Here is a 26,299-nt window from a genome sequence, read left to right as displayed (position 1 = left end):
TTGCTACCAACTTGGTTGCCTCGACTCTCTGGCACAGACTCATCACGCTGACACCACCAGGAGGCCTCATAGCAGCGGTACAGAGGTCTGTTGTGGACTTCTTCTGGTCTGGCCGGCACTGGATTCGTGCAGCAGCTCTCTATCTGCCTGTGGCAGAGGGGGGGCAGGGCCTCATTGATATCCAGTCCAGGGTCCTCTCTTTCAGACTGCGGACTGCACAGAAGCTGCTTTATGACTGTGGCCCCAGCTGGATGGACGCTGCTCGACTGCTGCTGAGGAGGGCTGGGCGGTTGGGATACGACAAACAGCTCTTTCTCCTACAACCTGAGGAAGTGGACTTGGCTGGACTGACGTCGTTCTACAGCTCTGTCCTGCAGGCCTGGCAAGTGTTTAACATCTCACGTAAACCCAACGAGGCTCCAGGCGTGTGGCTGCTGGAGGAATCTCTGTTTTTCAACAGGTTCATTAGGACTCAAACGCTGCAGTCTGCCAGCCTACGGACGCGGCTAAGAGAAGTCGGCTGCACCAAACTGGGACATTTGGTGAAGATGTCATCAACGTCATCAGCCGTGGTCGCCTTCAGGCAGAGCATCAACATCGCGTCTGTCAGGTTGACTGACAGGATAGTGAAGGAGGTCTGTGCCGCCCTGCCGCAACAGCTGAGAGCAGTTGTAGGACGCCATGCTCTGGCCGGTGGGATGAAGAAAGTGAGTACACCCCTCCCACTCTGCTCATCGCCCCAGTGGTGGGGGACTGGCAGGAGGGAGGACATCAGCTGCTGACTTTCACAACCCCTCACCTGGACAGTTTTCAGGCAGCGGGGAAAAAGGTAATTTACAAAATCTGCGTAAAAAGTTGTGAACCTGCGCTCTCTGGCAGGGTTGAGGGAGTCGAGTTGGACCGAGTACTTTGGCCCAGGTTTTTCCCCGAGGGGCAGCTGGAGGTGCTTGTACAAAATGCCCGTTGAGAAGCGGACAGCAGACCTCCAATGGAGGGTTGTACACGGGGCAGTAGCCACAAATAGATACCGAGCACACCTGGACCCTCTCATTGGGGAGGAATGCTACCCTGGAGCGCTTGTTTGTTCGGTGTCCTCGGCTCTCAGTACCGTTTGAACTTTTGAAAGTGTGGTTTCAGGGGCTTGGAGAGAGTTTTTATTTGTATTTATTCATTTTCGGGCCAAAATATTCCGCAAAAAAGAAGGCTGTCCACACGCTGGTGAACTTTTTGTCCGGTTCTGCCAAGCTAGCCGCGTAAGAATCGGGCCAGGGTTCTGGTTGTGAGGACCCGGTACAAGTCATGAAGGGACTGTTGAAAGCTCGACTCAGGCTGGAACACGCCTATTACACGGCAATGGACAACATACAGACTTTCAGGGGAGCATTTTATGCTCAGTGGGTGATGGTGGAGAGCTGGTGCTGAACTATTGATTGTCCTTGTTCTGTGGAATTTTGGTTTGTTTGATTATTTTTTGTTTGTTTGTCTTTCAAGTGATGTTTTAGAGTGGTTTCTGTTTTCACTGCAATAGTGGAATAAAGGAATTTTTAAAACCAAACCTCCCTCTCTCCCCTCTCCTCCCTGGGGCAGTTTGGTGGCGTTTGGTCCGGCAGGTCTGGCTGGTTGGTCGGCGGGTTCCCTTAATCCCCACGCTTCCCTTTCCGATGTTGATGAACCTTTCATATGCCATTAGTGGTAAACACAAACAAAATAAAAGCCTTCATACGATTCCATGGCAGTCCATTCAACAGGAGAGCTATTATGGTCTGCATCAGAGTGTTGCTGGACCAACTGACCACCGGGTTATTTGTTGGATTTTTCATTGAGAAACCATTTTCTTGGGTTGCACAACACAACCACACCTTTAGGAAATGCTACGATTCTAATTGAAATCAGATGCAAGAGAGTGGCGTATCTCGAGCTCTACATCACACAGTAATGTGGACATAACGTGTCCTTTCCAGGAGCAGCACTTGAGATTCACAATCTGAAATGTCATGTAACAGCTTTATTTAGTCATGAAGCAACATGCATGTATTTACTATAACCATGTTAAATGCATCATTCTTCATTGTTCATATTAAAATATTTATCAGTGCAGAGTGTCCGAGCCTCCAGAGTGCCGTCACACCTTCAGACCCTGTGCGAGTTCCCGTGCTCCTCTTAGAGAAGTCTTTTCTTTCTAAAGCGAGGTTTGTACTCGGGGTCGCAATGAAACGTGTCCTCACTGTCACTGCTGGAAGAGTCACCGGAGTAAAGAGTGTTCACATCAAAAGACAAATCTGCATCTTCCTTCTCGTCATCATTGCTGGCTCGTACTACAGCCTCCACACAACTGGTGGAGGATCTCGGCTTAGTACCTCCATAGCACTCCTGAGCACTTAGTCTGTAAAGACTTACGTAGGGCTGTAGCAGCTCGGACTCCAGAAGCAAAGCCGGACTTGGCCGCAACAACTTCAGCTTGGCTCTTCGGACTCTGCTGGTCTCAGACCTGACAGCCAGGCAATCATTGAGGACAGCAGTGGAGCACGGCCTCCTATGCCCCCGAGTCTTTGACTCACGATGAGGTCGTGCACCTTGAGGAGTAGAGGTAGAAGCATCTTCTGTAGGAGGCCCAGAGACATTGTAGTCGGGTAAGGGACTACAAAAGGTTGTTGGGGCCTTCATGAACTGCTCAGGTAAAGGTGTTTGACTGAATCCGCCCAGTGCCTGAGAAGGTCTGGTGGGAGCACAGGCCCGTCTGAACTTTCTTGAAAGTTTGGAAAAAGATCTTTGGGTTGGTGGTTGGCAGCTGGCAGAGCCATCCTGAGATAAAGGAGCCGTTGTCACGTTGCACGTTGCCACCATTTCTGGTTGGTCGATTGTAGTGTCTTTCATTGTTCCCAGAGGTGTGGCGTTGCTCCATGGGGTATGACAGGGTGGAGAGGTTAGCACCTGGGGACTAGGAGCGGAAGCCACCTGTTTGTTACTCAACACGGTGGAGTCATTTAGAGGCGCTCGATGGGGTTTAAAGATAGGGTAGGACCCTCCGACGGAGGCAATGTCTATCAGTCGGACCACCGGCGACAACAGGATGGGGGGCTGCGTGCCTCTGGACGAAGAGGGCCGTGGTACGGGTTCCATTTGAGTCCCATCACTTGCTAAGCCAGGTGACCCGGAGCGCTGCTCGTCTTCGGGGTTCACCTGCTCAGATGCTTGGACGGCTGTCTGAAGATGGGTGGAGGTCTGCGAAGGTGGATGTTGTTGGTCAGGGGGGCATAGGACGATGCCAGAGGGCGTGAGGTCCTGCGATGAAGTGGTGGATGAGGAGGACTGGAACAGCGGGGGGGATGAAGAAACATTGGCCTGAAGCAGCAGCTCCTCCGAGCACTCGTCGGGACACTCCTGCAGGATGCTCCTCACCCATCGTTGGTGCTTGGAGCAGAACTGAGGGGAGGTGGGGGCCTCCTTAACACCTCCCCTGCTCCTCGGACTGATTCCTTTCTTCTCCTCGTCACTGCTGTCTTCCTCCGACCTGCTGACCACCTCAACATCCTCCTCTGTTTTTGAAACATTGTCATTCTCCAACAGCAGGAGCCGGTCTTTGGGCACATCTTGCTCAGCCTCCATTCCTCCCCGAAAAGCCTTCGGCTGAAGCTGAAGGGGAGCCTGGGCTTCCATTGAGTTGAGGAGAGCCTTTGAGAGTGGAGAGCTCTCCAATCCATTCCTTCGATGTGCTGATGACTCAGAAACGCCGCCCGGACGACAGGAAGCAGCATCTAAAAAGGAACAGAGAGGCAGTGCATTTCAATCTTTTAATTGACTGGCTAAATGTAAATACAATCTTTTGTTGCCACTGTTGCAATGACAGATGACACATAAGCACAAGTATATATTATTGTGCACTATGTTGAAAAGGAAACTCTGCATATATAAAAGAAGATTGGGGCTGAAGACTGCAGTCTTCTTCTTACCAGACCTCCCATGATTTAGGATAAGATGATTATGAATAGAACACAGATCAATCGCATCCTTCTGCTAAACTTTTCTTATTTTTAACAAAGTATTGACATAGATTTATTTTTTGTTTTTCGAGACCAATATTATCTTCGACATTGCAGCTCAGATTTCACAGCTGTGAACACAAGTATTGTAATAGTGACCATAATTAGTGGTGGCTGGATACTTTAACACTCTCAACCATAGCGTGGGAGAACTGCACTCCATAGGGGGAGGGAAGAGGTGAGGGAGGACATCCTTCTCCAAAAGGGAGGTGTAATGGACACACCTCCTCCATCCCCTCATCCCCAAAGGAATGAATGAGGAGATTTTTGTTTTGGTGTTTGGTGATACATTCTGCGTTGTCTTGTTTTTTTTTAAATACATTGTTGTGGTTGTTGTCTCATATTTGAGCACTCAAATATAATATCTGCATCATGTAACCCCCACGTGGGTGTAATCACTTTGAAATTGCCACAATACACGCCGAAGAAGGGCATCGTGGCCAAAACGTCAGTGTGGCAATATTTAAAAGAAATAGGAGTATCAGGATATAATTAGCTCTGCTATCTGTATTTTCTAAATACGTTTTAGCTGGGAGGCGTTTCTCACCACACTGCAGCAGGTTCTTCAGAGTGGTCGCTATGTCGGCGGAGTCGGAGGCAATTACTTCCAGCAGCAGCTTCTCCTCCTCAGTCACGGGGCTTTCTTTCTTCAGTATCTAGTACACACACAATGCAGTCAATTACAAAATGTGCTTCATGATATCAGAGGCAATTCAAGAGTTGGAATTTTCACGTGTTCTACCCGTGTTCTGTGGTACCCAGCGGTGACCCCCGGTGGGCGCTATTGTGCAATGTGCCTAAATAAATGATTACTTTCCGCTCTACAGTAGAGTCATTTTCTCATAGACTTATATACAATCTGACTTCTTTTTGCAATCAGAGGAATCGCCCCCTGCTCCTGGAGAGAATGCATGTTTTAAGGTACTTGAGTATCGTCTGCATAGCAATGAAAGTTTATGCAGTGTTTCCTGATAATATTGCCCAAAGGAAGCATATATAAGGTAAATAAAATTGGTCGGGCTTTAATCCGATCAGGTTGCCGCCTGGTCCCATCTACCAAAGTGCTGCTTTCATAAAGAGGCCACCAAACAGATTAAAGCACACGCTGCCATACAGTGGAGCACACACCGTGTCAATGTAGGTATCTACTGGGAGCGCGGTCTCCAACTCCTGTAGATAGTGCAGCAGTCGGTCCTCTACTTTCTGGGCATAGTGTTCACCATACTGCTCCTCCATCTGATTCTGAAAGACAACAAGCACTTAACATGTCACCACCACCACACACGTATATGAGAAGCGGACCAGAAGTGACACAATAAGAGCTACAGTATGTACATGAATAAGACATTATCAAGCTCCCAAAAAAGTTAGAATTAACTTTAATAAACTGAAAACGATGAAAGGGTTGACAAGTTCTGAGACGAAATATGTGGAAAATAAGAGAAACATTGAAGCAAAGCATTTACTACTCCTCATTCTGATCCGAGTACACCAACAGCTCTATATATTGTATGGTTTGCAGAAGTATTCTTTATTAAATGTGGATCTGGGAATCTATTTTGAATCAGAACCGCCAGATATTATTAATGTAATGCATCTTGAGGGGTTATTGGTAATGAGATATTTAAAACCAATTTGAACCGTCAGAGGAATTTCTCTTTCGATTAAAATATCACATAATTCTGGGAGATTTAGACGTCCCCACAGCACACTAAGGTGTGCTGTGGGGACGTCTAAACCAGTGTGTTGCCAAGGCAGAGACCATCGGTCACCATAAGGAACCACGACATAGTGTGAAATGTCCCCGCAGCACATCGAGGATAACATAGAAGGAAGAAATGCTGTAGTTTAATTTATAGCTTTTAAAAAATGTAATATCTGGTGTCTGTTGGCATTCATTTTGTTGAGATATATAAGGTGTGTGTGTGTGTGTGTGTGCGTTAAAGGGTGTTCAAATGTTTGTTTGTGTTTACATGAAAATGTATGAAATGTTTGTTTTGTAGACGACCGCATGTGTCTTTCCCAGTGTGCTGTGTTTGAGTGCGCCCTGCTGGATGTACCAGTGCAATGTACCGAGAGACCAAATGCATGGGACCCCTTGATTCACACGCTTGTCAAGGCAAAGATCTTTAGCTGAAGGTCAAGAGCTGTTGTTCCACCGACCCAGCCGTCGCCATGTTGAGAGCCGCGTGGAGGCAACATATATGCTGAATCCCCTATGGAGAGCCTACAAACCTTAGAATGCATTCGTTACCCGAGCAGTCACGTCTGCTGCTAGAAGTTAGAAGTGTGGTGAAGTTCACCAACCTTAATATAATCTTCCAGTTTGTTCTTGTCCATAGCAAGTGCTTGTGCCAGAACCTTGAAGTCCAGATGGTTCTTCCTCATGAGGAACATTGCATGTTGGCTCTGCGCAAGAAAAATAAAGTACACAACACTTTCAGTAAAGCTTTTCATACAAACATGCTGCTGCCATACTTAACTGCAGAGTAAGGGGGCGCTCCTCTGTGGGTTCGTCACTAAAAGAAAACCCCTGTCACCTTCCAAGTAGTAATGTTTTGCATTGTTACTATAAAACAGTGTTTGCGCAGCTTTAAGGGAAATCGTTCCCCGAATTAAAACTACACACAACTAGTATTAAAAATATGCGGAACATATACTTACACATTGACCTTGATATTGAGGGAGTCTACGTGGGAAGAACTGGCTGGTTTTTAACACTGTATCAACGATTCCTCGGCCCTCCCCGAGCATCCTCATAATGACCTGGAAGCAGAGACATTAGATAAATATAAAGGAACTGAGCCATGAATCAGCTGCTGAGGAACATGTGAGGAACATTTGAGTAGCAGCGATTGTACACGCTTGTTGAATGAATGGCTGCTACCGCCACTCATGTCCCTACCATGGTCTTCAGGCCAAACATGATCTTCATGTGCTTGATGGGAGCCACCAGTCTGGGTAGCAGGCTGTAAGTGGCTTCCAGAAAGCTCATCACTCTCTCAAAGCGCTCCACGTCCCTGTTCTTCACGATGGAATAGACCTCGGCAGAGGCCACGCGCAGCCTCCACGAGTCTTTGAGGCTCAGGGGCTGGGAGTCCCCCTCCGGCCAATTGGACGGGTCCACCACTGTGAAAGAAAAGAAAAGAAAAAAGAAATGTACACTTTTATTGATCCCTGTGGGGAAATTCTTCTCTCTATTGTACCCATCCTTAGTTATTAAGGAGCAGTGGGCTGCAGTGAAGAGCCCGGGGAGCAACTGGGGGTTCAGTCAAAGACACTTCAACATGAAACTATGGGGAGGACCAACAGGAAGTCACATCCTCCTCACACACATCTGTGTTAGGCCATATATATATATATATATATATATATATATATATATATATATATATATATATATACATACATACATAAAATTCAGTTTATTTTGTATAGCCCAATATCACAAATTACAAATTTGCCTCAGAGGGCTTTACAATCTGTACACATACGACATCCCTGACCTTTGACCTCACATCGGATCAGAAAAAACTCCCCAAATACATACATATATATATATATACATATATATACACACACACACACACACACACACACACACGTGTACATACACACACATATTCATACATACATATGAGTGTGTGTTTATGTGCATGTAAATATGTATGTGCAAGTGAAATATTCTAATTTGACGACAGTTTGCAGTCTATTGAATGACGCATAAAGGACTATGACCATATTAATAAAGCAGACATACACAAACAACCCGTAATGACGAGTTAAACCCACCTTCCTGTATGTCCATCGTCTTGTGAGCCCAGACGTACTCTATGATCCACAGCGGTAACTTCTTGAAGTTCCGTAAACATGTATTGTCCGGCCGCAGCTCGGTTCCGGCCATCAGATGCTCAGCTCCGGTGGGTTTGTGGACGGGCGCCGCACCGTCAGCCCGCTGAGGGCTTTTGAACTTCATTCATGAATGGGCGGCGATCAGCAACCGAGCTGGACATGTACCGACAAGTTGCAGACGTAAAGCGCAGAGCGTCCCCTTTCTGTCTGCGACTCACTTCCGTGTCAGACAGAGGCCGTCAAAATAAAGTGTTGAACATAAGAACGAGCTTAGGATAACTATGCGCATAAAACGTGTAGACTTTCATTGTGAAGTCTCGTAACCCGGAAGTAGTTATACGGAGCCTTGAACGCCTCTTTACCGGCTCTCACCTTCAACTCGGAGTATGTGGTCCTTTTTCCGTTAGCGTGGACGCGTACACGTTCGTGTGAGGTAACGGAGCAATACAACGTTGTTTTAAATGTGCACCGCCTACACTTAGCTCGAGGCAGGGCGTGTTCCATACGACTCCACTAACATGCTAACAACTTAGCTTCATGGCTAGCGGTAGTTAGCTATTGGGAGGGTGCTCATGTTTCGTAGCACCTGCGTACCCCGTCGGCGGTGTTAGGGAGTTGTCTGTTGAATGGAGGAAGAGCTAATGTAACCACAATATTAATATTAATAACACACACACAGTAGTAACGTCAGCAGTAGTGACGGTCCAAATGGAATTGTAATTTTGTTTTATAAAAGAAAAAGCACATTACATCAGAATAATATCAAATGTGTTATAGGCCAAATTACAAAACATCTCCACGCACTTTGCCTTTAATAATTATAGTAATATATAGCAACAGCATGTACGTCATTCAAACCTCCACGAAACAACACCTTGGTGGAGGCACACTACATGACATGTTGACATGCCTCCGGTGTGGGCCTGTCTTTCATGGTTTGACCCAGGCCCAAGTTTATTGTGGGAGAACTGGTCTTCACAGAACCCTTAAAAGCGTATTGTTTTTCTGTCCACATACTTTTGGACATTGACAGTAGTCAAGCGTTGGGGCCATTTTGAGCACGCCTGAAAATAAATGTCAAAATGTTGGTGTCAGTCGGGTCTTGGGAGACATGGTCAAGAACTAAATATTCTTTTGTCTGGTTTCTCCTTCAGCACTGTGCGACCCCCCCTGTCTTTACATGTGACACATCATATCAGCTGCAGCCTCATCATGAACACAAAATCCTGTGTGTTTCTGCTCCAGCTCTCCAGAACGGGGCTCAAAGCCCCTCGGCACGGTGCCGGGGCCTTGAGTTCAGCGACGGTGGCCTCCACTTACCTCCCACGCATCCCCCACAGCCACTCGTACTCCAGCAGCATCAAGGTGCGCCCCTATCTTCAGTACATAAAACGCAAGATCATATCCCCTCCCAGTCCTCCGTACAGCCACGTGTGCCAGGTGGGGGACCCGGTGCTGCGTTTGCACGCGGATGTTGTGGACCCCTCACTGATAACCGGCCCTGAGGTCCAGCGGGTCATCAGCACTGTGGTGAAAGTGATGAGGAAACTGGAGTGCGTGGGACTCAGCGCGCCTCAGATTGGGGTGCCGCTCCGCATCTTGGCCCTGGAATATCCCGAGAAGATGCTGCAGGAGAGCTTGCCCGCATCCAGGGAGGTCCTCGGCCTCTCCGTCCAGCCGCTGAGGGTCTTTGTCAACCCCCACCTGAGGGTCCTCGATAAACGGACGGCGCTCTTCCAGGAGGCCTGCGAGAGCATCTCAGGCTTCTCTGCCGCAGTTCCACGCTACCTGTCGGTGGAAGTGTCTGGTATGCATGTTTACATTCATTCATTCTAATCTGAGATTAGTTTGTATCTGAGTTGAGCAAAGCTAGGTTTAAAATCACAATTGCACAATACTACACAATTAAAAATCTAGTCTCTGTTTAGTAAATCCAAGTTTAAATAGTTTGATCAATATGGAGATTCTATCTTAATCTTTCTGGGCTTTAACCTGTTCAGGCTATCAAAACACTAAACGCATGGAATACAAACGTGTCTCTGTGATTTATCCAGAACTAGAAAAAAGGAGTTCCCTCGCATTTTATCATTTATTAGACAACGCCACATGTTTCATGACGGAATTCATTTCATCAGTGTCCCCACCCCCGCAGGTCTGAACGAGAAGGGGGAAGCTGTCACGTGGCGGGCCAGTGGCTGGCCAGCTCGGATCCTCCAGCATGAGATGGACCACCTGGACGGGGTCCTCTATGTCGACCGCATGGACAGCAAGACCTTCATCAACATCAGCTGGCCAGAACACAATGAATAGAGGGACCCTCAGGTCAGACCCCAAGCATTTACATAAGAAAAAACAGACAACTTCACACCATCTCCCGCGTTGATGACAGCTTGTACGTTTGCTTCATCTTCCATGTGAACAATCTTGCAGCTACATTTTGGGTTTCTGGTTGGAACAAGTCGGACTGCTTCAACTGTAAATCCATCCGTCTGATGAATAAAGGGGCCGATATGTTCGTGACGGAGTGAGTGAATCCTAAATGTCTGCCCCCATCCCAATGAGTGAATATGACTGTGACCCTACTCAGGGGCAATGGGCCATTTCACCTCAATGGCTTCCTGTTGGTCAACTCTTGTAGTGTCGCTCCACTGGTTTTGCATGAGAATGGGGCAAATCCACACGATCCAGTTTGGACTGATGTACTCGGGACGCGTCTGGGACATGAGTGGGCACGACTCGGGACAAACACAGGTGCTTCCTTTTTCTTTTCAGAGATCTCTCTGGGACTTTTAAATCTTTGCTGCATTATATTGCCAACGCAAGTAAATAAACTGGAGGATGACACGTTCTGAAACGGTTACTGCATTTCAATCTCCAATCTACATGTCCGTCACCAACTTTTGTTTGTTATTAAAATGTTATTATGGCGTTATGTCCGTTTGGTCAGCACGGTATTTCCCCAAACACTAAATGCCTCATGAAATCAAAGTGAGGGGGCAGTTTGCCTTTGGGCCAAATGGCATCAGATTAGATTTCATCGCTCCAATGAAAAGCTTGGACGTGTTGGTGATCAAGAAAGAAATTATCGACATGTTAATAACAATAATCGCCAGTCTGGTTCATTTTCACTGCAAGTAAATACTAAAAGGAAGATAGAGCCAAATACTTTATACTTTTGGAATGGATTTCATTCCAAAAGTATTTAGGTTTTACTACAATTTTTTTACTACTTTTGTAGATTTATCTTAAATTCACAAAAAATGATATTAGATAATGCCTCATTTGCATATTTAAACATTTCAGACAAAGCGGTAAACAACATTGTTTTCTTGTTAGTAACAAACTAGTTAATCATTTTTTACCCCATTCACCCGCAGTGTCTTCAAAATGTTTGTAATTTAACAAAACATCTCTTTCCAGGCAGATTTCTAAAAATTAGCTTTTTTCTCAGACTGATCCAGAAATCTCCACTTCAGCAGCTCTTACAGCCACCAAACTTTACTCTCATTCCTAAATATATTCTGAAGGTTTCTACAGAGAGGTTTGTTCATATATCATTCATAGTCGGAGTTATACAACTTTTTATTTATAAAAACATGGCAAAAATGGTTGTCATATTCAAACATACAATTTGAGAAGACTTACAAAACAAATTGTCTAAATGCAAATAATTAACTGGGGAAGTTTCATGGTGATATCTACATGTTTTACCCTCGTCATCTGGGTCGTCTCCCCTTAATGTTAAGAGCTGGATTAGTGTCAATAATACATTAAATGGTTTTCTCCGAGTTGTACATTCTTATACAGTAACTTCACCGTCAAAGAATTATAAAACACATTTAAACACAGACGATTGGCGTATTGACCTTTCTTTACTCCAGTCTGTGTGTGTGTGCGTGCAGGCAACACGTACAGATGAAAACACGTTCTTGTGCTTCACACTGAATTACGTTTAAAGTGACCGAGGAGCACGAACTGTAACCACGACTTCAAGTCCCCAACAATACACTGATAATGGTAAATATGGCCACTTGTTGAATAACTGACTGGCGAGAGTGACGAGAGTCTCAGAAAGAAGGAATGAAATAGAACATTCAGAGCACACTCAATACTGCATTTCAGTATTGTGTCAAGGCAACATTAAAGTATTCGATTCATTGTGCTTGATAAAAAAAGAAAAAGAATAAACAGATTCCGTTTGCAGTACGCAGATTTTAAGGCACTGTGATTTTGATAGTTGTGCCTCGTTAAGCGCGATGCTTATATTTAATTTTTTCGAAATCCAAATCACACAGGAGACGATTGGTCAAACGTTTGGCCGCAGGAACACACGACGGGGCTCCTGTACCAACAATCGCTGCAGTACTCGTTCCCGCAGTATCGGCACAGGACCAGGGGCTTTCGGGAGCACTCCCTCCCGCAGGAGCACACTCCCAGCGGCTTGATGTCGTGGTGACTCTGGCAGAAGTCTATGTCTCGGCAGGTGCCGGCGTGGAAGACGCCGCAACTGACGCACAGGGCTTGGGGATCCAGCTGGGCGAGGTCGCAGCACTCGTGGTAGGCGATCGGATGGAGGGGCAGCATCAGCATCATCGATTTTGGGTCGTCGCACAGGGCGAAGGAGGACATCCCCGCGCTGCCGGTGGAGAGCGTTGGCGACACGCTCGTATCGCTCAGCCTGAGGCTTCCGCCCTGCGGAGACAGCGCCCTGAATTCTCTCGCCTCTTCGGTCGGACTGTGGGGGAGCTCTATGCGGTGGTTCGCCGCGTGGCAGCGCTGAATCGAGGCACAGGCCAAGTCGTGCGTGACGTTGCAGTCAACGCAGCGTCTCAGGCAAAGGAGAGCAATCTGGTGACATTCGCAAAGGTGGTTGGCTTCGACCTCGCTCTTGCAACGCCCCATGGCTTCTACCTGCAGGCTGCGCGACTGAGAGTCCGCCGTGTAGAACCTCGATTCTCCGCGGGGGCGTCTGCCCGGCCGAGCGCCCGCGTCCGGTGGTGCCGGCGTCGTGGTAAGCTGGCAGTCAAGTTTAGAGACGCAGGCGTGCTCTCTGATGGACGGGGAGGAGGAGGAGGACAGGGACGTCCCTCCGTTCCTGTGTGCTTTGGCTGCGGGGGGCGACGCACTGCTGTGATCCGCCCAGCTCAAAGAGTGGGGACTCTCATCGTCATGGAGAGCCGCCTCCCTCTGTCCCCCATTGATGTGCTCGTCAGTGTACAGATCCACCTCCGCTTCTGCGTCATACGGCTCCATCAGTGGCTGGCTGGCACCCAGGGTCTTCTTGGTGTTGTCCATGGCGACCTGTTGAGATGAATGGACGATGTATTGAAATTAAACGCACGCACGTTAGTAATGGCTGACCAACCAGCTGGATTCAATTCCATTCAGTTTACTTTGTATAGCCCAATATCACAAATTACAAACTCCCCTCAGGAGGGCTTTACAATGTGTACACATACAACATCCCTGTCCCAGGACCTCACATCAGATCAGAAGAATCTCCCCAAAAATAACCTTTCACAGGGGAAGAAACCTTCAGGAGAGCAACAGAGAATTGAATAGTGGGGCTGCAAAAGTTTCCACAAAAAAAGGGATTCATGTGCGCGTGAACCCGTGAACAATTGATTTGCCAAATAGCGGTCAGACATACCTGTAAGCCAGTTCCTCTCTGCCTCTCCCTCACCACAGTCAGCTCCCACTGGGCCTCGCCAGCGTGCTTCCCGAGAGCCGCCCGGAGGAGGTCACACTCGCAGCGGGCCATGAAGAAGGCACACGACAAGCAGAGGAGGTCATCCAGAGAAGCCGACCCGACTCCGGGCGACTGGAGACGGAGCTGCTCGTGCCGAGACGAGCTGGGCTGGTATCCCAGCAGGCCAAACAGTTTCTCAATCTGTGGCATCGACAGCACCGGCTTGATAAAGTGGGTGAACATGCCGGAGTACATCTGGGACACAAAAGACGAGGAGAAAGAAAATTAAAAAAAAACTGGTATTTTAGGATTTTGGCCTAGTCTGTCCTGGTATCATAAAATAAGAAACCAGGATTTTATTCTTGTCGGGTTGGGAAGAAAATTGCACTTTTAAATATGTGATATTCATGGCGATACTTTGAGAAAAAAGTAAAGCTATTGACACAAATTAAAATCAGAAATTCGACACATGACTCAGCCGACCTTGACTACTTTGTACTCGTCCCTCCAGGGACCGAGGTACAGGTTCAGGGCCGCTTGCTCCAGGACCTCGAACGCTTTAGCCAGGCCTTGCAGCCCTCCTCTGGTTCTGACTCGCCCAGCACCGGCTGCTGTTGTCAATGCTGCCGCCGCGAGAGACTCCTCCATCACCCTCAGTGGATCCAGTCCCAGGCAGTGCGTCTCCAGAGCATCTCCGTCCTTCAGCAGGACCTCCACCTCCGTCCACAGCTCCTCATCTCTGCAAGCCAGGTTGGAGCCTCGTCCCACGATTTGCTGCTCCAAACTGTGGCCATAGGCCGTCACTAGATCTCTGGCTCTCTGCCTCGAGGCGCTCATCTCTTTCATTCAGCTTAGTGGGAGACACATAGGACACTGAAATGAGTAATGAAACCATGGCAACAGTTTCTACATAATTCATATTTACCCAACACGGATGACTCAGGTTTATTCTAAATGGAGTTCAGGAAAGTTTGGTCAATCAATTCTAAATGTAACACTCCTTCATCCTTTTCCTTATAAATGTAGTCATCCTTTGGGTTTCTGATTGTTTTGTCAGCTCTTTAATTAATATATATATATATATATATATATATATATATATATATTTATATAAAAATGAATATATAAATATGAAAATATAAAAATACACTTGGCAAGAAATACAAAAAAGAGGCTGCAATTGTAAATGATAACGTTAAACTACTTGGCTTAATGACATGTAGAAGAGACGTTAGCTTATCTGTAATTAGTTGCACATATAAACACGCTCATATGCCGTGTTTACAACATGTAACGTTAACTCTGACTACGTCATAAACGACATCAATAGTCGCCGCGTCCCAGTTTGACGTTAGCATTAGCTTCACTGGTGTACTCACCGACTAGCTAGCTAGTTATGTTGCGTTTTCGTCTTTGTTAAGTGGCGAGAAATATGCACAACAGTTCACCTGAGACTATTAAAAACTACACGCTCACATTCAACCAACCAACCGACGAAAAGTCGACTTTCCGCCGCAAACCGGCCGTTCCATTTGAGGGGAAAGACCCAGGAAGTCGTGCCAAATGTCACACGGACGTGTTTCCTGTGGTTTTACACGTACGACGAATTACAAGGCGACTGCCGTTGGTCTGGGTGCCGCTGTGGCTCGGGTTCTGTCCGGGGGGACATTTAGTCGATTCCCATGGCAACATGTATTCACTAGAATTACGGCCGAGATCTCGATCCAAGAGACCATGACTCGTATCGTGGCTAAGCTAACGTTACCGCGCAGCTACGTGAAAGTTTGATCAAAGTATACATTTAGATTGAAACACAAACGTTAGAGACACACACTCTCACCTGTGTCTGGCACTTATTCGGATGTTTATCAGCGATATGGGAGCTCCAGCCCTGCAGCTGATAGCTGCTGGATAGTCGACTATGAAGTAAACATTGTCACGTGGCACGGATTGCCCCAGTTTCACACTGGTGCGTATGGTATGGTCACCGGGGCGCGCCGGCGAAGGAGTTTAGCGGTGAAAAGAAGAGTTTCACCTCAAAACGCTGGATCAAAACTACATTGAAAACTAATTGACGGCAATTAGAAATGTCGTTGCGAAATGAATGGATACAAATCACGTACACCAATGTGTGGAGCTTATATCTTTACACTGTGGTACAGCGCATTTTCCACTAGATGGCAGTGTTTCTTCTTCTAAGCGCCCTGCTGGCCTTTACGTGAACCGACTGCCTTGTCATTATCGACACTTTTAATAAAATGGTAAACGCACACGCACACTGTCCCGGGATGAAGCCAGCGGTGAGCTGCAGGCGTGGCCTCAGTGACACCAAGGGCGTGACTGGCCCCTGAGTTTACTTTAAAGCACCCCGGGTCGCCGAGGTGCTCTGCACAAGTCTGCAGCTTCCCTTTCAGCGCACACACACGCACACACACAGTGTTCTTCCATCCTCCGCCTGTACAGCGGCAGCCAGCATGTCAAACTCGGACAGGGTAGCGTTAGCTCTCGGAGGAGCGGGCACGGTGGGCTCCGGGATAGTTAAAGCACTGCTGGACAAAGGTAAGCGGACCAGGAGGCTCCCTGGAGACGCCAATGACAGCTTTCTCTGCTGCTCGGAGACCGGGAATATTCTCAATCCATTCTTTGAGGAAATATGAAGACATCACATTTTCTATGTCAAATCTGGCATCCACATTAATATGGAGTCTGTCCACCCTGGTTTTACGCACCGGGGACCGTCTCGCGGATATTACGCAGGGGGTAATTCAATCATGATAAAGTGAAGAGGAGACTTTTTGGGGGGAGTCATTTTAATACTTTAAGTCTTTAAATTGAATTGTTAAATGGCTGACTAGTAAACTGACCTTGATGGCGCGTCCGCGTGCGTGAAGTCTCCGCAAAAGGATTACATCACAGCAAATATCTGAGATATATGCTGTGATGTACATTCGCATGCGCGCGCAGTATGTCAAACGCTAACCCTGAAAAAAAACAACTTAAATATATGTGTTTTAACTATGTGTTGTGATATTATGACACGTGCGTTTTGGTTTCCGTCATATGTTGGATGTTTCTGCCAATGGTTTGATCAACAATATTTATAATTTTAAGACAATTAAGAGCGTTATTTGGGCTCTTCATCCCTGTTCAGAGGCTGTTTCAGTCCCAAAGCTGCTTCAGTCCCAAAGCTGCATGCAGAGGCATGAGGCAGTGGAGGAGACAGCGCTGCATGCTGTGATGAGAGTGCCCTGGACTTTGGATTCACATTGCATGTCCATCTGTCACATTCATCCCTCTGATGGCCTTGATAGACAGATTCAGACTGTTGGTGAATGTTCATATTCATGTGACAGGGATCATGTGTGCTAAAGGTGCTGGTTTGTGTCTGTCTGCACAACATATGAACAGTGTGTAATGTGTGTGTCTGATGTGTGAAAGGGTTCAAAGTCGCAGTGATCTCCAGGGACAGCGACCGGCTGGAGAGGCTCCGATCATTCGTCTCTCCCAGCACAAAGGACCACCTCACCACGATAGTGGGGAATGTGGGTAAGTCGGGTTACGCATCCTTCCATTCTTACGTTTCTTTGTCTCCCATCTCCTTTGTGGGTGGATCGTTTGCTCTCAGCATCTATTGGAAGCCCCTCTAATACCATTGGATGATACTTCCAGTGTCACTGAGCGGCTTTACCATTGCAAAGTGTGTGTTGCAATGTAACGTTATACTAACATATCATTACACCAATTCAGATTTTATGGATCCACTTGTACAAATAAATAAAGATGATTTTACTTTTGTACTATGCATTAGAACCTAGTGTTATAACAACCAGTCTTACGTCTGTGAAGCTGTACTTTTTAAGCACGATAACATTCCTACGATGAGAATTTTGCTTGTGTTTAGCGAGTATGATGTTGGCCACATTCACAGTCTTGGTTGAGTGTGATAGCATGCTAACATATGCTAATTGCAGTAAACACAAATTGCAGCTGAGGCTGATGGGGAAAGTTATAAGTTTTGCAGGTATAAGCCAAAGCACACAGGTTGATTTTTTTAAAGTACATTTTTAGAATTCATCCCGAGGGGGAACATGAATGCCTATATCAAATGTCATGTCAATCCAACCAATAGTGTTTTCTATATTTCAAATATTTCATTCTGAGCCAAAATTGTAAAAAGTCAGTAGGATTCAATGTCTCAGAAGCTTTTGTTTCAGCTAAACTTGGCAATTTGTCTCGTCATTCCCAAACACTGGGTCGGGACCCAAAGGTGGTTGCAAGAGATCTTATTAGGATGTTTAAGTTCAATTCAATTCAGTTTATTTTGTATAGCCCAAAATCACAAAATTCAGATTTGCCTCAGAGGGCTTTACAATCTGTACACATACGACATCCCTGACCTTTGACCTCACATCGGATCAGGAAAAACTCCCCAAAAATAACCTTTCACAGGGCAAAAAGGGAAGAAACCTTCAGGAGAGCAACAGAGGAGGATCCCTCTCCCCGGATGGACAGAAGCAATATATGTCATGTGTACAGATGAACAGAGTTAGAGTTACATAAACATTACATGAATATGACCGAAATTATTCATAATTAGTAGTAGGCATGGACCACGATCCAGACCTCCACAATCCATGAAACAGAAAGAGGAAGGCCAGGCCCTTGAGGCAGGAGGCACAGAGAAGGAGGCCAGGTCTAATCCAGGGACTGGATGCAGGAAGCAGGGGCAAAGACCCAGGACCAGCTTCAGACACAGCCAGGAGTTAGTAAGGTGCAATGGAGAGATGTGAATTCATCCATAAGGAGAGAGAGAAGATGAGATAGGTGCTCAGTGTATCCTAAAACATCCCCCAGCAGCCTATAAGCCTATAGCAGCATATCAAGGGGCTGGACCAGGGCAAACCTGATTCAGCCCTAACTATAAGCACTATTAAAGAGGAAAGTCTTAAGTCTATTCTTGAATGAGGTGACTGTGTCTGCCTCCCGGACTGAAAGTGGAAGCTGGTTCCATAAAAGAGGAGCTTGATAACTGAAGGCTCTTGCTCTGGCTCTAGGAACCACGAGTAGCCCCGCATTTAGTGAGCGCAGCTCTCTAGTTACTCTTAACTGTGTTGCATAAACCCAAAGAGATGTCACGTTGGTGCCTGGGCCTGTGCTCGGTAGGGCCATACAGTGGTGAACTGGAAGCCTTTCCTCTCCTGAAGTCTTCTCGTCCTGTTCCAGGGTCAGAGGAGGGAGCAGAGCAGGCGAAGCAGGCCCTGCTGAAGGCGGTGGGCAAGGTGACAGACATCGTCTCCTCTCTGGGCTTCAGCTGGTGGCAGGGAGGCCCTCCACACACTCAGTCCCTCAAGGACCTAGACTGGGTGAGCACACACACATCTTGTATTGCTTTTAATAGTTACACAGGTGGCAGTAATGGTAGTTGTACGATTAATCTTCATAGTTGTGGTCAGTATGTCCAGGTCCTCCTGTTACATCATGGTGTTGCTTTTTTCTCCTATTACAAGAATGAAATTCTGATTCTTGTCTGTCATATTTCATCTCTTATCAGGTAATCGAGACCTTACTTTTCAGCACATTTGTCTCCTGGAAGGCATTCTTCCCGTTGGTGAGGGACGACTCCAACTGTACCTACTCCTTCATAACAGGTGACTTCAACAGCACAGACTCTCCCATGTGCGTCATGTGGTGCAGGACTGAACTGAATTGCTTTAGTTTTCCACACACAGAAGCCACAAACAAAAGCTCATGCAGTGTGAGTGAGTGATCCACAGCCAGTGTACAGTGAGGTAATCAGAGCCTCTTCACAGAGCAGCTGCTGATGGAGCCGTGAGAGTGAACCAGAGGAGGGAAGTTGAGGGTGTCACCAGGGGCGTTTGTAGGGCTCCAAGAAAGGGGGGGCTAAGCCCCAAGGGGAGTGTCACCCTGGTGAATGTGTGCGCGCACATTTTTCTTGGGGCCCCTGATATCCATCGTTTCTGACAGTTCATAGATTGGTTCAATCAGAGTGTGATGTTGCTCTGTAGTTTTGCTTCATTCAGTATATGATAAAGAGACAGAATTTCAGGGTCATAGTGAGATTTTATGCTCATTTGGACACTATCACTGAGATAAAGATGAACTAGTTCAGTGTCAAATATACCATTCAATGGAAAAAAATATGATAATAATATATATTAATGCAAAGAATGGAGACACATTCTGTAACTACCTGGACTTACAGGTAAACCTGAATGTAAGCAGGTAACACTCGTTAACAACTACAGACACATTCTGTAACTACCTGGACTTACAGGTAAACCTGAATGTAAACAGGTAACACTCGTTAAAGCCCCCCCTAAAATAGGCCCCTGGTGGAAAGTAACGATCAATGAGCGTAAACGGCCCAGAAGGGCGCTAGTCATGGGATCCATTTTTATTTTAAAGAACTGATTAGTGCAGCTTTGATTTATTCAATTCAGTTTATTTTGTATAGCCCAAAATCACAAATTTGCCTCAGAGGGCTTTACAATCTGTACACATACGACATCCCTGACCTTTGACCTCACATCGGATCAGGAAAAACTCCCCCAAAATAACCTTTCAGGGGATAAAAAGTGAAGAAACCTTCAGGAGAGCAACAGAGGAGGATCCCTCTCCCCGGATGGACAGATGAATAAATGTCATGTGACCAGGGCCAAAGCAGGAGGCATCGTGAAAGAGCCAATGAGGCCAGGCGCTTGAGGCAGGAGGCACAGGGAATAGAGGGAGGGCCATTGGGAAGGAGGCCAAGCCAGAGGCTGGATGCAGGAGTATAATTTTAAAAATCATATATATATCCTTATATGGACATACATATGTATATATATATATGTATATGGACATACATATGTATATATATATATATATATATATATATATATATACAGTATATATGTATAGAAGTATATATACATGGACATACATATGTATATATATATACATATGTATAGAAGTGTGTGTATATATATATATATGTATAGAAGTGTATATATATATATATGGACATACATATGTGTATATATATATGTATAGAAGTGTATATATATATATGGACATACATATGTGTATATATATATGTATAGAAGTGTATATATATATATGGACATACATATGTGTATATATATATATGTATAGAAGTGTATATATATATGGACATACATATGTATATATAGGTATGTATAGAAGTGTATATATATATGGACATACATATGTATATATAGGTATGTATAGAAGTGTGTATATATGGACATACATATATATATATGTATAGAAGTGTATATATATATGGACATACATATGTATATATATGTATAGAAGTGTATATATATGGACATACATATGTATATAGGTATGTATAGAAGTGTATATATATGGACATACATATGTATATATATATATATATGTATAGAAGTGTATATATATATGGACATACATATGTATAGAAGTGTATATATATGGACATACATATGTATATATGTATAGAAGTGTATATATATGGACATACATATGTATATATGTATAGAAGTGTATATATATGGACATACATATGTATAGAAGTGTATATATATGGACATACATATGTATAGAAGTGTATATATATGGACATACATATGTATATATATATGTATAGAAGTGTGTATATATATATATATGGACATACATATGTATATATATATGTATAGAAGTGTATATATATACATGGACATACATATGTATATATATGTATAGAAGTGTATATACATGGACATACATATGTATATAGGTATGTTTAGAAGTGTATATATATGGATATACATATGTATATATAGGTATGTATAGAAGTGTATATATATGGACATACATATGTATATATATGTATAGAAGTGTATATATATGGACATACATATGTATATAGGTATGTTTAGAAGTGTATATATATGGACATACATATGTGTATATATATATATATATATATGTATAGAAGTGTATATATATGGACATACATATGTATAAAAGTGTATATATATGGACATACATATGTATATATATGTATATAAGTGTATATATATATATATGGACATACATATGTATATATATATGTATAGAAGTGTATATATATATATACACATGGACATACATATGTATATATATGTATAGAAGTGTATATATATGGACATACATATGTATATAGGTATGTTTAGAAGTGTATATATATGGACATACATATGTATATAGGTATGTTTAGAAGTGTATATATATGGACATACATATGTATATATATATGTATAGAAGTGTATATATATGGACATACATATGTATATATATATATATGTATAGAAGTGTGTATATATATGGACATATATATGTATAGAAGTGTATATATATGGACATAGATATGTATATAGGTATGTATAGAAGTGTTTATATATGGAAATACATATGTATATATATATGTATAGAAGTGTATATATATATGGACATACATATGTATATATATATGTATAGAACTGTATATATATGGACATACATATGTATATATATATATATGTATAGAACTGTATATATATGGACATACATATGTATATAGGTATGTTTAGAAGTGTATATATATGGACATACATATGTATATATATATAGAAGTGTATATATATGGACATATATATGTATAGAAGTGTATATATATGGACATACATATGTATATAGGTATGTATAGAAGTGTATATATATGGACATACATATGTATATATATATATATAGAAGTGTATATATATGGACATATATATGTATAGAAGTGTATATATATGGACATACATATGTATATAGGTATGTATTGAAGTGTATATATATGGAAATACATATGTATATATGTATGTATAGAAGTGTATATATATGGACATACATATGTATATATATGTATAGAAGTGTATATATATGTGTATATATATGGACATACATATGTATATATAGGTATGTATAGAAGTGTATATATATGGACATACATATGTATATATAGGTATGTATAGAAGTGTGTATATATGGACATACATATGTATATATATGTATAGAAGTGTATATATATGGACATACATATGTATATAGGTATGTATTGAAGTGTATATATATGGAAATACATATGTATATAGGTATGTATAGAAGTGTATATATATGGACATACATATGTATAGAAGTGTATATATATGTGTATATATATGGACATACATATGTATATATAGGTATGTATAGAAGTGTATATATATGGACATACATATGTATATATAGGTATGTATAGAAGTGTGTATATATGGACATACATATATATATATATGTATAGAAGTGTATATATATGGATATACATATGTATATATATGTATAGAAGTGTATATATATGGACATACATATGTATATATAGGTATGTATAGAAGTGTATATATATGGACATACATATGTATATATAGGTATGTATAGAAGTGTATATGGACATACATATGTATATATATATATGTATAGAAGTGTATATATATGGACATACATATGTATATAGGTATGTATTGAAGTGTATATATATGGACATACATATGTATAGAAGTGTATATATATGGACATACATATGTATAGAAGTGTATATATATGGACATACATATGTATATAGGTATGTATTGAAGTGTATATATATGGAAATACATATATATGTATGTATAGAAGTGTATATATATGGACATACATATGTATATATATGTATAGAAGTGTATATATATGGACATACATATGTATATATAGGTATGTATAGAAGTGTATATATATGGACATACATATGTATATATAGGTATGTATAGAAGTGTGTATATATGGACATACATATGTATATATATGTATAGAAGTGTATATATATGGACATACATATGTATGTATAGAAGTGTATATATATGGACATACATATGTATATAGGTATGTATAGAAGTGTGTATATATATGTGTATATATATGGACATACATATGTATATATAGGTATGTATAGAAGTGTATATATATGGAAATACATATGTATATAGGTATGTATAGAAGTGTATATATATGGACATACATATGTATATAGGTATGTATAGAAGTGTGTATATATATGTGTATATATATGGACATACATATGTATATATAGGTATGTATAGAAGTGTATATATATGGACATACATATGTATATATAGGTATGTATAGAAGTGTGTATATATGGACATACATATATATATATGTATAGAAGTGTATATATATGGACATACATATGTATATATATGTATAGAAGTGTATATATATGGACATACATATGTATATATAGGTATGTATAGAAGTGTATATATATGGACATACATATGTATATATAGGTATGTATAGAAGTGTATATGGACATACATATGTATATATATATATGTATAGAAGTGTATATATATGGACATACATATGTATAGAAGTGTATATATATGGACATACATATGTATATATAGGTATGTATAGAAGTGTATATATATGGACATACATATGTATATATATGTATAGAAGTGTATATATATGGACATATATATACATATGTATGTCCATATATATACACTTCTATACATATATATACATATGTATAGAAGTGTATATATGGACATACATATGTATATAGGTATGTATAGAAATGTATATATGGACATACATATGTATATAGGTATGTATAGAAGTGTATATGGACATACATATGTATATATATATATGTATAGAAGTGTATATATATGGACATACATATGTATATAGGTATGTATAGAAGTGTATATATATGGACATACATATATATATGTATATATATATGGACATACATATGTATATAGGTATGTCCATATATATATATATGTATATATATATGGACATACATATGTATATAGGTATGTATAGAAGTGTATATATATGGACATACATATATATATATATATATATATATATATATATATATATATATATATATATATATATATATATATATATATATATATATATATATATATATATATATATATATATATATATATATATATATATATATATATATATATATATATATATATATGGACATACATATGTATATAGGTATGTCCATATATATATATGTATATATATATATGGACATACATATGTATAGAAGTGTATATATATGGACATACATATGTATATAGGTATGTATATCCACCCTCTGCTCCGTTCCACAGGAGGAGCAGGGGAGAAGTTACTGATGCCCGGTACCGGCTTCCTGACCGTCGGCGCTGCCAGCACCTTGGCCTTCTGCCAGGTGCTGCGTGAGGAGTACCCCGAGGTGCCTTGCAAACTCAACCAGGTGAGACTTCGTGGTTACAAAGCACCAGTGAAAGGGTTTTACCTGACTTCCGGTCTCTATTGGTGTTAAAGTGGATCAAAGGGGCGTTTTAATGCTTGAACAGTATTTATACAGCACTTTGACCGGTTTTATTATTAAAAAAATAAAACTCCCCTATTCTACAGTATACATATCTGCTCCATAAATCACTTGTTTGACTTTTTAATTTTTTATTTATATATATCTTATTTTTTAAAATATTTTTTATATATATTTAGAGAGAGATGGGAGCACTATTTCCAGGCTCCTACTTCAGTTCAGTGCCAAACCATTCTTCTCACACTGGTCATATAAATTGCAATTAAGGATTACTTTGTAGGATATTCATAACTATGTAAGAATCATTGTGTTTTCATTGGCATTGTGTGTGTCCCCCCCCCCCCACATCTACTCATCCCTGCCTTGCTGTATTGATCGGCCCCGGCAGGTGAAGATCAACACCGGTGTGGCCACCTCGGAGCGCATGGCTCCTGGCTACCTGAGCCACCTGGACCTGGGCGAGGCCGTTGCCACCCTCGTGGAAAGACGAAGCACATCCCACTCCGTCTTCACCGTCAGCTGCCCTGCAGACTTAAAAACTGTCCTCCTGGAGGGGAACCTTTAGTCTCTCTCCAGCCCAACCGTCTACAGGTCTTCTGCTCCCACTCTGGCTCAACTCCCCTGAAACACACACTTAGTGTCTTCGGTTCATTAGTTTCAGTGGAAACCCATCCATGCCCGACTTTATGTCCATTGTTTCAGCTAAAACTGTAAATTCAGCTGCTCGTTCTCTGATTGCTGTAAACTGTTTCCTCTGCACGTGTCGTTGTAATTCGTCTGTAAAAAAAACGAAAAGTATGCAGATGATTTGTAATACTCACCTTCTCATTGCTGCTTGCTGCTGTAGAAATATTATCACACAGTTCTGTTCTGTCTTCTGTGTCATACCCAATGTAATGCCGCCATATCTCTATGGATCTGCTAAATACTGTGTGGTAGAAAACTCTTAAAGGAATTCTTCAACAACAAAATGATCATTTGTATATCAATTACTCACCACACTCGGAAACCTTTTCTCTCATGCTTCCACGGTGAACTGGAATCCGAAAAAGTAGAAAGAAACCACATTAAAACTTAATAAAACATCCGTTTATAAACTCTAACATAATCCAAGTCTCATTTATCCAGTCGTATGCCCACATGCAGAGCGTTTTAGTTGGAGATGATCTGATTGTCTGCATTTGTTGACACATACTCCATAATGCCTGGGGGAGCTTGAAATGAACAGATTTGTACGTCTTTTGAAGTGACGGGAACTATAAAAGAGAGAAATTGTCAAAT

The 26,299-nt window shown here is 42.3% G+C and overlaps 4 protein-coding genes across 10 annotated transcripts; 2 read left to right on the top strand and 2 right to left on the bottom strand.

Moving 5' to 3' along the window:
* Positions 1 to 1,990: 1,990 nt before the first annotated feature.
* On the bottom strand, positions 1,991 to 8,398 carry LOC117732070. The gene is made up of 7 exons (XM_034534694.1): positions 7,833 to 8,398; positions 6,946 to 7,169; positions 6,705 to 6,806; positions 6,348 to 6,449; positions 5,169 to 5,282; positions 4,588 to 4,696; positions 1,991 to 3,755 (listed from the first exon to the last, which is right to left on the bottom strand). The coding sequence occupies exons 1-7, from the start codon at positions 8,014 to 8,016 to the stop codon at positions 2,161 to 2,163; spliced, it is 2,430 nt and encodes an 809-aa protein (XP_034390585.1). The 5' UTR covers positions 8,017 to 8,398; the 3' UTR covers positions 1,991 to 2,160.
* Positions 8,197 to 12,289, top strand: pdf (peptide deformylase, mitochondrial). 5 transcript variants are annotated; one of them, XR_004609572.1, is made up of 5 exons: positions 8,197 to 8,325; positions 9,047 to 9,699; positions 10,045 to 10,214; positions 10,323 to 10,416; positions 10,531 to 11,740. XR_004609572.1 is itself a non-coding variant. In XM_034534700.1 (4 exons), the coding sequence occupies exons 2-3, from the start codon at positions 9,105 to 9,107 to the stop codon at positions 10,200 to 10,202; spliced, it is 753 nt and encodes a 250-aa protein (XP_034390591.1). In that variant the 5' UTR covers positions 8,197 to 8,325; positions 9,047 to 9,104; the 3' UTR covers positions 10,203 to 10,214; positions 10,323 to 11,740. The 5 variants fall into 5 exon arrangements, 2 of the variants coding, with proteins under 2 accessions (XP_034390591.1, XP_034390590.1); XR_004609570.1 differs by adding an exon at positions 12,188 to 12,289 and having other exon boundaries at positions 10,045 to 10,643; XR_004609571.1 differs by having other exon boundaries at positions 10,045 to 10,416.
* On the bottom strand, positions 11,457 to 15,626 carry spata2l (spermatogenesis associated 2-like). 3 transcript variants are annotated; one of them, XM_034534697.1, is made up of 4 exons: positions 15,422 to 15,626; positions 14,065 to 14,431; positions 13,543 to 13,836; positions 11,457 to 13,193 (listed from the first exon to the last, which is right to left on the bottom strand). In XM_034534697.1, exons 2-4 carry the CDS (start codon positions 14,425 to 14,427, stop codon positions 12,180 to 12,182), a joined length of 1,671 nt encoding a protein of 556 aa, XP_034390588.1. In that variant the 5' UTR covers positions 14,428 to 14,431; positions 15,422 to 15,626; the 3' UTR covers positions 11,457 to 12,179. The 3 variants fall into 3 exon arrangements, with proteins under 3 accessions (XP_034390588.1, XP_034390587.1, XP_034390586.1); XM_034534696.1 differs by lacking the exon at positions 15,422 to 15,626 and adding an exon at positions 15,058 to 15,403; XM_034534695.1 differs by lacking the exon at positions 15,422 to 15,626 and adding an exon at positions 14,961 to 15,069.
* Positions 15,627 to 15,963: 337 nt separating this feature from the next.
* si:dkey-238o13.4 (uncharacterized protein LOC560780 homolog) lies at positions 15,964 to 26,054 on the top strand. The gene is made up of 6 exons (XM_034534701.1): positions 15,964 to 16,140; positions 17,020 to 17,127; positions 18,805 to 18,944; positions 19,133 to 19,229; positions 24,816 to 24,940; positions 25,407 to 26,054. Exons 1-6 carry the CDS (start codon positions 16,056 to 16,058, stop codon positions 25,581 to 25,583), a joined length of 732 nt encoding a protein of 243 aa, XP_034390592.1. The 5' UTR covers positions 15,964 to 16,055; the 3' UTR covers positions 25,584 to 26,054.
* Positions 26,055 to 26,299: the final 245 nt, after the last annotated feature.

Source organism: Cyclopterus lumpus, chromosome 6 (assembly GCF_009769545.1).
Source record: "Cyclopterus lumpus isolate fCycLum1 chromosome 6, fCycLum1.pri, whole genome shotgun sequence".
Classification (NCBI taxonomy): Eukaryota; Metazoa; Chordata; class Actinopteri; order Perciformes; family Cyclopteridae; genus Cyclopterus; species Cyclopterus lumpus.
The sequence above is the reverse complement of the archived record's forward strand: the minus strand, read 5'-3'. Positions and strand labels throughout refer to the sequence as shown.